The sequence below is a fragment of the Odocoileus virginianus genome, chromosome 12 (assembly GCF_023699985.2).
Source record: "Odocoileus virginianus isolate 20LAN1187 ecotype Illinois chromosome 12, Ovbor_1.2, whole genome shotgun sequence".
NCBI classification, from domain to species: Eukaryota; Metazoa; Chordata; class Mammalia; order Artiodactyla; family Cervidae; genus Odocoileus; species Odocoileus virginianus.
This window is the reverse complement of record NC_069685.1, coordinates 31,257,283-31,269,274: the sequence shown is the minus strand read 5'-3', so window position 1 is coordinate 31,269,274 and position 11,992 is coordinate 31,257,283. Positions and strand designations below refer to the sequence as shown.

Sequence of the window (11,992 nt, the reverse complement as noted above, 5' to 3'; positions counted from 1 at the left end):
TAAAATTTAACAAGAAAATCTTATTATGAGAGAAGTGATGCACATGGAGTAATAAAGATTACAAGGTGAAATCATCAACAAAATGGAAAGGCAATCTACTGAATGGAAGAAAGTATTTACAAATCACGTCTTATAAGGAGTTAATATCCAAAATATATGGGAACTTACTAGGTACTGCTGTGGTAAAGAATTCACCTGCCAATGCACAAGACATAGGAAATGCAGGTTCGATCCATGGGTGAGGAAGAGACCCTGGAGTAGGAAATGGCAACCCACTCCAGTATTCTTGCCTGGAAAATTTCATGGACAGAGGAGCCTGGTAGGCTGTAGTTCATGGGTTCACAGAGTTGGACATGACTGAGCGACTAAGCATGAGCATCATGCCAAATATATAAAGAAATCATATAACTTTACAGAAAAAAACCCCACCACCAACAACACAACAATTTGATTAAAAAATAGGCAGAGGATCTGAACAGACATTTTTCCAAAGGAGACATTCAAATGAACAACAGGTACATGAAAAGATGTTCAAGATCATTATTAAGGAAATGTAAATCAAAACCACAATGAGCTATCACCTCATACCTCATTCATGTCAGAATGACTACTGAAAGAAAAAAGAAGAAATAACCAGTGTTGGTGGGGATGTAGAGAAAATGGAACCTTTGTGCCACTACACATGGAAAGTAAATTGGTGCAGCTTACATGGAGAACAGTATGGAGGTTACTCAGACATTACAAATAGACCTACCATATGCTACCGCAATTTTGCTTCTGTATATTTATCTGAAGAAATGGAAAATACCAACTCAAAAAGATATATGCACCCCATTTTCACTGCCTCATTATTTACAAATCAAAGATATGGAAAAAATCCAAGTGTCCACATGAGGATAAATGAATAAAGAAGATGTAGTATCTATATAAACAATGTAATACCATTCATTCAATGTAATAGCCATAGAAAAGAGTGCATTGGTCGGCAGTTCTCTGGTGGTTCAGATGATAAAGAGTGAGTCTGCCTGCAGTGCGGGAGACCCCAGTTTGATCCTTGGGCCGGGAAGATCCCCTGGAGAAGGGAATGGCAACCCATTCCAGTATTCCTGCCTGGGGAATCCTATGGACGGAGGACCCTTGGAGGCTACAGTCCATAGGGTCGCAAAGAGTTGAACATGACCGAGTGACCTCACTTTCACTTTTAAAGAAAAGAATGAAATCTAGCCATTTGTAACAACATGAAGAACTCTTCAGGGAATTACGGTAACTTATACATACAAAGAACAGATTGTTGAAGGGCAAAATGGGTAAAGGCATTCAAAACGAATAAACTTTCAGTTATAAAATAAATAAGTCATGGCAATGTAATGTACAGCATGATGACTAGAGTTATAATACTGTACTGCATATTTGAAAGTTGCTAAGAGAGTAGATCTTAAAAGTTCTTATCACAAGGAAAAAATTCTGTAACTATGCATGGTGATGGATGTTAACTAGATTTATATCAACTAGATAAGTTTTGCAATATACACAAAGAGCAAATAATTAATTTTTAAACCTGAAATTAATGTTTATGTCAAGTATGCTTCAATAAAAAAATGGACTGCAAAAATTACTCTGAGAAATTTCAAGGACGAATCGAGCTTTAATGTTGAACAACCTTTATCTTTCAAATCTGAGAAAACAATGCTTCCTGTTTTGACGTATACATGTCTTTGCCAACATGCTAAAACGGTTCTCTTCCCAATTCCCACTTCTAGCATTCCTCCCTTTGCTACCAATTTTCTATGTAGTTTGGTAAAGGACTGATGCCTGATGAAGAAACCATAATGCCTTTTGCCTTTCTTTCAGAAAAACACTTCTTACCCCACGTACCACAAGAACTAGAAAGTATAATCTAAACACAGATGGCCTCTTCATATGAGATTTCTCCATCTCCCTTTTCAGACCAAAAGACACTTTGAAATGATGAAAACACAACTGGCAAAAAGAAGTATAATTCTTATGCCAAGAATGTTCAGGCAACCACTTCACAGTGGTTCTAATACAGTGTCTCTGAAAAAGAGGAAAATAGCCTTTTTTGAACCCCCGACAAGGAAGGAATCCTGAGGAAAAAAAGCAGCAACCTTTGACTACCCACTCTTCAACTCTTGGGCAGCACTCATTCATGATGTTTCAGAGTACAAACAATCGTCCAAAGTGCAACAGTGCAAACCTTGAACAATCTCTTTGGGAAGTTAGGACCTCAGGAAGGCAGAGGCAGAGTTCTTGCAGAGTCTTCCTTTGGAAAGGAATAGCACACTTTATTTTTATGTACACATCTTTTTCCCTGTATATGAAACCTTCTGAAGGGAAATGTGATTTTATTTCCAGCCAAGTCTCTGATTCAACTTCTAGGTCTCACACTCACACTGAAGCAATCCTCTCTGTCAGCTTGCTCAATATTCTTTACCAAAGTTGTTACAGGTATGGTTTGAAGTCTCCCTTTGAACTCTGAAATTCTTAAACCATCATCTGGATGGTTTCCTAGCAGTAGCTTGGATTTGTCTGATCCATCTCCTTAAATTCTTATTTCTCCACTTGCTAAACTGTCTGTTCTTTCACTATGGCCCTGTGCATTGGTATCATCACTTGTTTGATCAGTTCATTTTCCCCTGAATAATATCAATAATAATTTAGGCTGAAAAAAAAGCAAAATTACCTTGCTACTTTTAAACTCAACTCCTGTGATTCTGTACATAAATAAATCTACACTATTATTTTGAGGAATCATGCTGTGGGAGATTGAGTTCAACTCCTATTCAGTATGTTCAATCTTTCTATTGTTTCTGTTACAGACGTTTGGAAATGGAAAAAAAAAAAAAAGAATGATTTGAAATAGTTTCACTTGAACTTAGGAAGTGTAAATCACTCAAAATCCTACCCTTTATGGCACAGTAACAGCAAAGTCCCTCAAGGATTATGAGAAAAGGGTGGGAATTTCTGGACACTAGGGGAGGCGTTTGCACTTGAGGAAGAAAAACCATGTTTTATTCCTAACGACCCTATGAGAGGTCTTGTGTAGCCCCAAGATGGCTTAGGTATACTGTAGTTTGCCCAGAAATTGTCCTATTGCTCTTACTCCACAAGTACATGCCAGGGCAGGGATTTCCATTTTCAATCCCAACCCCACAAATACATAACAAACATGCTAACAGCACAGACAGCTGTTTCTTTGGCTTAAGGATTTGTGCATTACTGTGGTTTGTGAGTTTATCAACCTGAGTTTTTATGTAACAAAAACATATTAACTAATTTGATATTGTTGCTGTTTAATTTCCATATTCAAATATAGTTATGGTTAAAATAATATTTAGTAGAGAGTGTAAGTAAGGTAAATTACACTTTTACTTGATCTCTTCCTAAACAGGAAGTCCTAGGGTGTACGTGTAGGTGTGTTTTCAGGATGTAGGAAAGAGAAGTAAAATAACACAGTGGTTGCTCTAAGCGACTGACTTTATATTTGTGTGAAAGTAAACTGAAGGAAATTATGAAATTCCTTTCCCAGGAGATCTTTCATAGTATCCTGGGTTGCATCTGCTGAGATCTTTATGACAAATTCTGCCTACAGGCAGGGTAATGGATTTTGAAGATCTTTCATGGAATTGTACACCCCCAAGAGTATGTGAAATTGAGTTCAGAAGTTGAAAGAAACCAGGGTTCAAAAAGTCTATTCTCTTCAAGTAAGTTAGGTCTCTGACCTTGGATTTTGGTTTTTTCATTTGTAAAGTTATTGGTGCTAGAACAGATCAGTGATTTTTAACATTTTTTGGTGTATAATACAACCCTGTGTGTGTGTGGTGGGGGGGTGGGTTATGAATTTTCTGAAGGCTGTCCATTTATTCTCTGGGGTCCATGGATTTTATGTTAAATTCTAGAATTAATGATTTCTGAGGTACCGCAGAGAATTTTGATTTCTCTATTTTAAACACATTGAGAGTATTAAAAACAAATAGGAGACATCTGTTCTTAGAATGTGACAATGTTGTGTGGAAGACAGTGAACACATACAGAAAAGACCTAGTTAAGCTTCCACGTTTATGGGCATATCATGGGACAGAATACACACCGCACACAGGAGAACACAGAGACTAGAGAAACAGAGTCAGAAAGAGGAAAGCAATGCAAGCAGATTCAAGTCAAGAAAAAATTCTGTTTCTGGTAGAGGTAAGGGAGAACAGGAAAGTGAACAGTCACAAACTCAGAAGCACCGTAAGAAATGTCAGGCACATTTTTTTCCTTCTGTAACTTAACTGTGTTGAACCTTCCTTTTAAAGTCATCTAGTTTAAAAAAGGGTTGAAGTTAAAACAGAAAGAACACGAGACCCTGTAACACTCAAAGACTCAAGACAGACAGGAGGGAGGACAGGCATTGGTCAGGGACTTACATGTCAGGTGATCTCCACCTTGGAAACGAGGTTATCATGGCTTTTGGGCCATTCACCATTTTCTTTATTCTTCTGCTTAGTTGTCTTCTCCAGCCACATGCACATCAGCTCCTTCTCCAGGATGGCCTGAAAAACCAAGGCCTCCACACGGGCCAAGCTCTGAACCCAGGTCATCTCCTCCTCTGACACCCTGAGTTTCTCTTTTGCGGTCTTCAGCGCTTGATACCTATTCAATTCATACAATGAAATTCTCAACACTAGTCTTCAGCGAGTCTCATGCATGCACTAACCTTTGATCACCACATTCTATTTCTCAAACAGCTTGAAGAGGTCAGAGAAAGATTCTCTCGTGGAGTTCAGGCCTCTTTCAGGACCTTCTACATCTCAGCTTTGCTGGGTTTTCTCACTGCCTGGTGCGTGATCCGCTTGAACCCTGCCATGATCTTCCCCGCCTCCAGGTCCTCCACGCGGCAAAGGACATGCGGGACCAGTTGGGGCTCCAAGGAGGTCAAGTCCCAGCCCCCCGACCGCAGGCGGGCCTTGTAAGGACGATGCCTCTGGGTCTCGCGAGAGGTGGGTTTCGGCGCCAGCTGGCCGATCTCTCATGGCTGCTCTTCAGGAGTGGTCAAGCTGGAGGTATAAGGACAGTTTCTTCAGGTTAATTCTTAAACGAGGGAGTCACAAACTGCTCCAGAAAGTCCAGGTTGGCCGGAACCCGGCATTCGGCTGGGTCTTGGAGGTGCTCCTGGGTCAAGCGGGGCATATCAGATGTGACTGTGGTGAGAGCAGGCGCAGCCCACACACTCGGTTTCCCTGCTCGCCCGCCGCCCCTGCGATGCAGAACGTGGTCTTACCACCGAGTCATGTCCGTCCGCTGAGGCTAAGCCAGAGCCACTTCCTCACAGGTGAGTCTCTGAGGCCACAGGCCCAGAGTATCGTTCCTCCGCCACGGCCAGGCCGCCCCTCTTTGGGGGCCCGGCTGCTCTGCCACCTTCGAATGGGTTGGTTTGGGTCGTCCAGCGTGTCCCAGTCCAGTTTGTCGGCCCTTGAAAAGGGGTCCCGGAAGTCTCATCCACCTCCTGGGGTCTTTTCTGGCCTCGCCTTTTGGCATTGGGTCTCTTCCTCGGCTGCCTTGGTCTGGGTGGCTTCATCAGAGGAGTCAAATTCTGGGCTGATGGGCCCACTGCTTAAACCATCGGCCGGTTGGCCATTGGCTGCTTCTTGCTGAGGACTTGGGGACCCAGCCCCTCCAGGGTTCAGAGGGTGGGCGGGGGCTGTGTTTCCAGGACCGGAAGTGACCTGGGGCCAGCCAGGCACGTCTTCGGGGAGCCCTTCTCCACCAGGCATGTCTTGATCAAAAAGTGGGAAGTACGTCTTGAATTTCCTCGAAGATCCGACCAAGGGGTTTAATTTAATTGCCTGATGGTAAAGTACAGCTATTAGCTGCAAGGTAAATTTCAAGGAGGTGGTGATAGGAAATACTTTTGGAGAAAATTCTGTACAGGCAGGAAAAAAATGAGGATAACATACTATGTAGAACGCTCCTTTAATGGTCAAGGGAAAATGTAATAATGATACACCGAACAGTGATTATGTCTGCAGAACTAGGGAAAAAAAAAAAACCTGATCAAAGAATATTATTGCAAATAATAGGAGAAATATGGTAATTCATAAGAGAAAAATGAAAAGGTAAAAACTAAGGTAAGCCCAATAAACCCGTAATTCACCATTGTGGCAAAAGCCTTGAAGGTGATGAGGACTTTAGGTCCAGTCTAGCCTCAGCTTTTAAAGTATATGCATACTCATTAAGTCGTGTCCAACTCTGCTACTGTAACCTGCCAGGCTCCTCTGTTCATGGGATTTTTTTCAGGCAAGAACCTTGGAGTGGGTTGCCACTTCCACCTCCAGGGGATATTCTCAACAGAGGGATCAAACCGGCATCTCCTGTATCGCCTGCGCTGCAGGCGGATTCTTAACTCCCTGAGCCATCCGGAAACTGTTTATAAAGTGGTGAGTTCTGGGGTATTGATGTGTTAAGCGGCCATTCCAATAGTGAATTCTTGTAACAACTGTCACAGAAGTGAAACATCTCTGATTCAAGACAGATTCAAAAAATGTATGTCTATCAGAAAACTGATTTTTTTTTAAACTTCATGAGTGTTCTGACATATTCATTTAGAATTTATTTTAGAGTTTAAATTTTTGTTCTGTAAAACAGATATTGTTTTCCTAGAATTGAAGGCTGATCATTTAGTCAGCAACTAGTTCCTTCTGAACATATAAATATACTCATTGCAAGAGAAATTCCTTCAATTTATAATGTTTCATAAAATGAAAATAAATTAAGCTTTTTGTCTTTAGTAAAAGCATTAAGGTACAAGTTATTAGGAGAAACTTTACCAGTTCTTAAAGTGAGAGAGTTAACTTTCCATGTTGAATTTTTTCCCACATCAGTTGTGAACTGGGACATATTTTGCCGTATGATAGTTACGTCTAGTTTCTACTTGAATATAGTTTTGGAACCAAGAACACCCTTCAGGCAATAGTATTTCTATTCAAACCTGTGTTGAAAATATCCACATAATATGAATATATAAAACAAAATATCAGTGTCTTTCAAAAACTAATTTCTCAGTGTCTTAAGGATAGTATTCAGCAAATTCTTGAAGGGTTAGTGGTTGGTAGAGAGACTACATGGGATAAATATACTCCAATGGGTAGAATACCCTACATGTTCTAGGCTTTTTTTTCCTTACACTATTCCAAAGAATTTTTGATATCACCATTCTTTGTAGTTAAGATCAATATTCAGTCCAGGTTTTATCAAAAACAGTCAGGCAACTAAATTGGAACCACTCAACTGCTTGAGTTTGCATATTGAATTCAGACTCTCTAGTAAATACATATGTGTATTGATAAACTCAACTCAGTTTGAGATTATGTTATTCCCTATTTGGTTTAGTTCCCTGATAATCTATTCCCATGTGCATCCTCCAGATTATATACATACATACATACGTACATATATATGTATATATATATATATGAAATTACAAAATTTGGCAGTTATTTTTGGATATATAAACCCTCTGTTCTCAAGTTTGACTATGTAATTGGCCCTCAAGGCATTCTGGAAATGATGGGCATGGGTATTTTATGTTGGCTAGAGATGGTGGTGGGAGTTTCTGTGTAAATTTGGTACCAAATTTCAGTGGGGAGACCAGAATCCCAGAGTGTCAGAGGCTGACTATTGGGGCAGAGACTTTAGTTACTGAGGTAAGGGGGGAAGTGTATCTTGATAGGCTGCATGACTGGATGATAATAGAAATCTCTGACCTTGAGAGAGATTTGGTGATGATACCCCATCATCCGGTTTCTAAGTCCACATCAATAAGTAACCCTCTAAAATCTAACTAACCTGTGTAAACACAAATATAGGCTTCTCTTCCCTTTTTCATATCTTTCCTCAAATGTTACCTTTTCTCTGAAGCCATCCAGCCATCCTATTTCATGTGTGCATACTCCTACCCATATCTTTATATTCTTCAAAGTGCCTGTTGTATCCATCTCCCTTAATATAACAGAGCTCTTGGAAACAGGGAAGTTGACTACTCCTGAGAATGGACATAAAGCAGGCCCAGTTTTAGTGAGGTACTCTTTAAGGACACACAATTTAGGGGACACTAAAAAACTCAGTCATCAAGGTATAAAATATTTTAACATAAAAATTAAAAAAGCATCATTAATGCAAAATAACCCATGATGAATAAAGTATCCTAACTTAGAGAAAGACAGGAGTCATAATAATACCATACTGAGCATATTAGAAACCTAGGCAAAAGGGAAAAAACAGAAATACTGATCCAGTGGTGTGGACTTTTTACAGTTAAGTGTGAGTTGCCACACCTTATCCCTGTACCATTAAGAAAGAAGCAATGTTTGGATAACATCTTTAGATTTTGGAGGAGACATACAACTCTTTTGGGTGAATTTCTCTGATTTGTCTACTGGATTGTTGCCAGAGCTACCAACTTTCAGTCAAGCTCAGCATGAGAGAGGTTTTCCTACCTGGATCTAGCTGTTCATGCTTCTTATGTCTTGGGGAATTGGTATTACCATCATGTCTGTGGCAGAAAAGCATCTCCATGGAGTTGGCAACAAACCCTGAGAGACCGTTAGATTTTGGAGCAAAGCCACTAATTTGTTGTCGAATAATTATTCTCTCTTTCTATCCGTGAATTTTGGCAATGTGCATCTCTCAGTTTAGAGATGTAAATGTGGTCCACAGGCTTTCCCAGCCTTTTGTGCAGCTAGAGTGTCTGCATGTGAATGAGGATCTGTCAACCAGATATTCTTACCCCAGATTTTGATTTAGGATCAAATGACTGAAAGGTGTAGATGCCACATACAGTTCATTTTGCTGTGGGAAGAGGGGAGCCTTTAATTTCCAGGGTCAATAGAAGTAGCTAAAGTTCTAATGACAGTACCAGGGTGTGCTCACTGATGGTGGTAGAGGCTGCCTCACTGAACAGTTCTGCACTGTGGTTTTGGGCTTTGCACAGCCTCCAAACCTAATTATCTGGCCTTTCTAGAAGTTGTGTGAGCTATCCAATGCACTTTAATTTCTTTTCAGATTAAATTATTAAAAGATGGTTTCTGTTACGATTCCAAGTTTTGGTTTATGTACTAATATATGAATCCTGCCAAATGATGAAAAAATTCCAGTTTTAACCTTTAGAAGTTTGGTCTATTAAGAGAAAATATGTTTTTTCTTTAACTAATACCTGGAAACTTATGCATTTCTTATTTTCCTTCTTACCGTATGTAGTGACTTGCACATGTAGTGTGAATTACATACATACTGCTGGCTGAAATGAACAGCAGTTTGACTCAAATCATCAAATAAATCACCTATTTTATTTTATTATATCCTAGATTCTTAACTTACCATCCATTCTATATAAACAAATAAGGAGTAGGGGTATTTGAGGAATATTAGAGTGGGTAGCCATCTTTATAGCACTGAGAAAGTAACCTGAGGCAGGTGGTATGTATTAAATAAGGGAAATACATTTCCCTTGGAGAAACAGACTATATTTTCAAGTGTGGTCTAGAATCTAGGATACCTCTTGAAGCAATAACTGAAGCTCTGCAGAATTGAGCCTCTTTGAGGCATTCACTGTCACCCATGGTTCACTACATTTCACCAGGTGTGAGAAAGATTTGCAGGCACCTGGGATGAATGAGGCCAAATGTCTCTGCTTAGTCACAGACACACCTTTCTTTCTCCCCATCTCAAGAAGATCCCTGTGGGCTTTCTCTATGACTAAATCTGCCTGGCCTGGCTTTCCAAAGATGGTGTGATTTAAAGGGATAGATGCCAAGAAGAATAAAGGATGCTGGCAGGGATTTTGGAGCCAAAGGCAAGGTCTTCAATGCTGAATGAATCTGTGTGTCTGCTGCCTCAGTGACATAGGCATTTTGCAGTGAGAGAGGAAGTCATTTGGGGTGTATCCTACAAACCTTAGTGAAGACAGACTATGTTGCTTTCTGTTTGTTCATTTATATTCAGCTACAAGTTTCAATAGCAACACAACTTCAGAGGCTGTAAAAACTGGTTAGTGAAGCTGATCAGGTGTGCCGAGGGAAACAAAAGCACAAACTAGTCAATAGAGAGCTTCATGCGGCTTATAAATGTGTCTCTCCTTCCTGTTCTTTTCCAGGGGATGAAAAACCATTATGCCATGTAACTAGTACCAGAGGTGAGTGTCTTTCTTTCCTCCCTGGACAAGAAGAAACTGAAGTTCTGTTAATGCAACAAATAATTTAACATACTTTGAGTTTTAGAGGAGTAGGATCTATCCCCCAACAAGAAAGATTTTTAGCCAGCAGTTTCAAGAGCAAACCGATAACTATGAGGATAAAACAAGCAGCACATTTATGGGTGTGGCAAGCACCCATGTAAATGCTTGCTTTTTAGAAATTCAACCCCGAAAGTAATAGGCCTGGGAGTGACTCTCACCTGCCTCAGACACAAAAGGCATTTTCCTTTCACCTATAAATGGCAACTTCAGTCAGCAGTGATTGCTTTTGGTGATGTTTCTGCAATCACCAGTCTGAGCCACCTATATCTCTTGAATGACATCAGGTCGACAGCATACAGGATAATCATTGGAATTCATAGCTGGCATCAGAGCTGGGTGATCTCTTTCTCCATCCTCTTACCCTTGCCAAAGCAATCAAGTTAGTTCTGTTAACAGCCTGCCAAATCAGCCAGCTTAGTAAACTCTGTGTCTTAGAAAGGAACTCTAGACATTCATATTGGTTCATATTGTTTTTCTCCCCTCAGTGTGATCTTGGGAACCTTGCCAAGGGGTCTGATGGCTGTCGTCTGATGATGCCATGTGAAGTCTTTAATAAGCTGACATTTCCTGTTGATGAGGTGCCATGTTTGAAGTCCAAACCAAACAGTGTTTAGGCTCTTTGGATCCCAGACTCTGTTTTTGTCTCTTTCTATTCCTTCTCTGGACCGAGTGGTCAGCTCTGCCCACCCTGTGTTCCTTCATCTCACCTTTGTAGATATGCAATACAAAGGTTAGATGGCAGGCACTGACTTTCAGCAAGACTGAACCTACTGAAAGACCCTTGAGAGCAGAACAGCCTGGGCTGTGTTGCTGGCTTTGTTATGAGACCCAGAGGGGAGCATTGGCTGGAAGTGCTTCCTGTAAGAGGTGGAGGCTGTTTTCCGAGAAGGCAAATGGAAGCCTGTCAGTTGGGTTAAAGGAGAAGGCAAAAAACCTCCTTTCTCTCAAAGTTCTTGTGACTGCCAATTGAAACTTATGAGTAAAGAATCAACATGCTAAAGTTAAGGAAGTGAAAGTTGGGAGTAGGAAATACTCTTAAGAAAGAATATTAAGAAAGAGTATTGCTAGCTCAGCTGGCCTAAACTCTCATTTGCAGTGTCTCTTACTGTATTACAATCAATGGTAAATTGTATCCTCAGACCTAAAAATTCTCTGTAGAAGAATTTTAGAGTTTGATTTTGTTTCTTAAGAGTGTGAGTTAATTTGCACTGGCAAGACTGCTCACCATTAGGGTAGCAGGCAACACGTCCACAACTGGGCAGACATGATCTGCACAGAGTCTCTGGCCGCCTGGTACACGTGCCTCTAGGGTCAAGCTGTTGGGATCTTATGTGATGTTGAAATCACAGGATATTATTTTGCTCTGTATGTGGTAGGGGGTAGAATGAGGTGATATGAGAAGTGTAGGGAGAATCCAGGGTCTCATCCCTTCCAAGATTTTAATGGTAACATACCTACTGTGTAACATCTTAAACAAGGTTTTATAATCCTAAAATGAAAACACTATAAGTTTCCCTCAACACTTTTCACCAAAGTACTGTTATAAATTTAGGTGAGATCTTCTAATTATCTCATTTTCCCCTCTTTTTTAGTGCTTTTCCAAGTGTCAGGAAATACGTTTGTTTTTATTGCAATGATAAATTAGTATTTCTCTTGAGGTTGATCATTTTCCAAGAACAAATTGAAATTGAATTTTCCCTC

At 40.3% G+C, this 11,992-nt stretch overlaps 1 protein-coding gene across 1 annotated transcript; it reads left to right on the top strand.

Moving 5' to 3' along the window:
• Positions 1-1,238: 1,238 nt before the first annotated feature.
• LOC110123178 (uncharacterized) lies at positions 1,239-11,745 on the top strand. The gene is made up of 5 exons (XM_070474655.1): positions 1,239-1,263; positions 4,886-5,332; positions 6,298-6,437; positions 10,151-10,189; positions 10,777-11,745. The coding sequence occupies exons 1-4, from the start codon at positions 1,239-1,241 to the stop codon at positions 10,175-10,177; spliced, it is 639 nt and encodes a 212-aa protein (XP_070330756.1). The 3' UTR covers positions 10,178-10,189; positions 10,777-11,745.
• Positions 11,746-11,992: the final 247 nt, after the last annotated feature.

Excerpts from the sequence above, each read along its gene's own strand:
- LOC110123178 (XM_070474655.1), top strand. The coding sequence starts at position 1,239 with ATGAAGAACTCTTCAGGGAATTACG. Across the intron at positions 5,333-6,297 it reads CCAGAGCCACTTCCTCACAG|GCAAGAACCTTGGAGTGGGT; the intron begins GTGAGTCTCTGA and ends GATTTTTTTCAG. Across the intron at positions 6,438-10,150 it reads CGGAAACTGTTTATAAAGTG|GGGATGAAAAACCATTATGC; the intron begins GTGAGTTCTGGG and ends GTTCTTTTCCAG.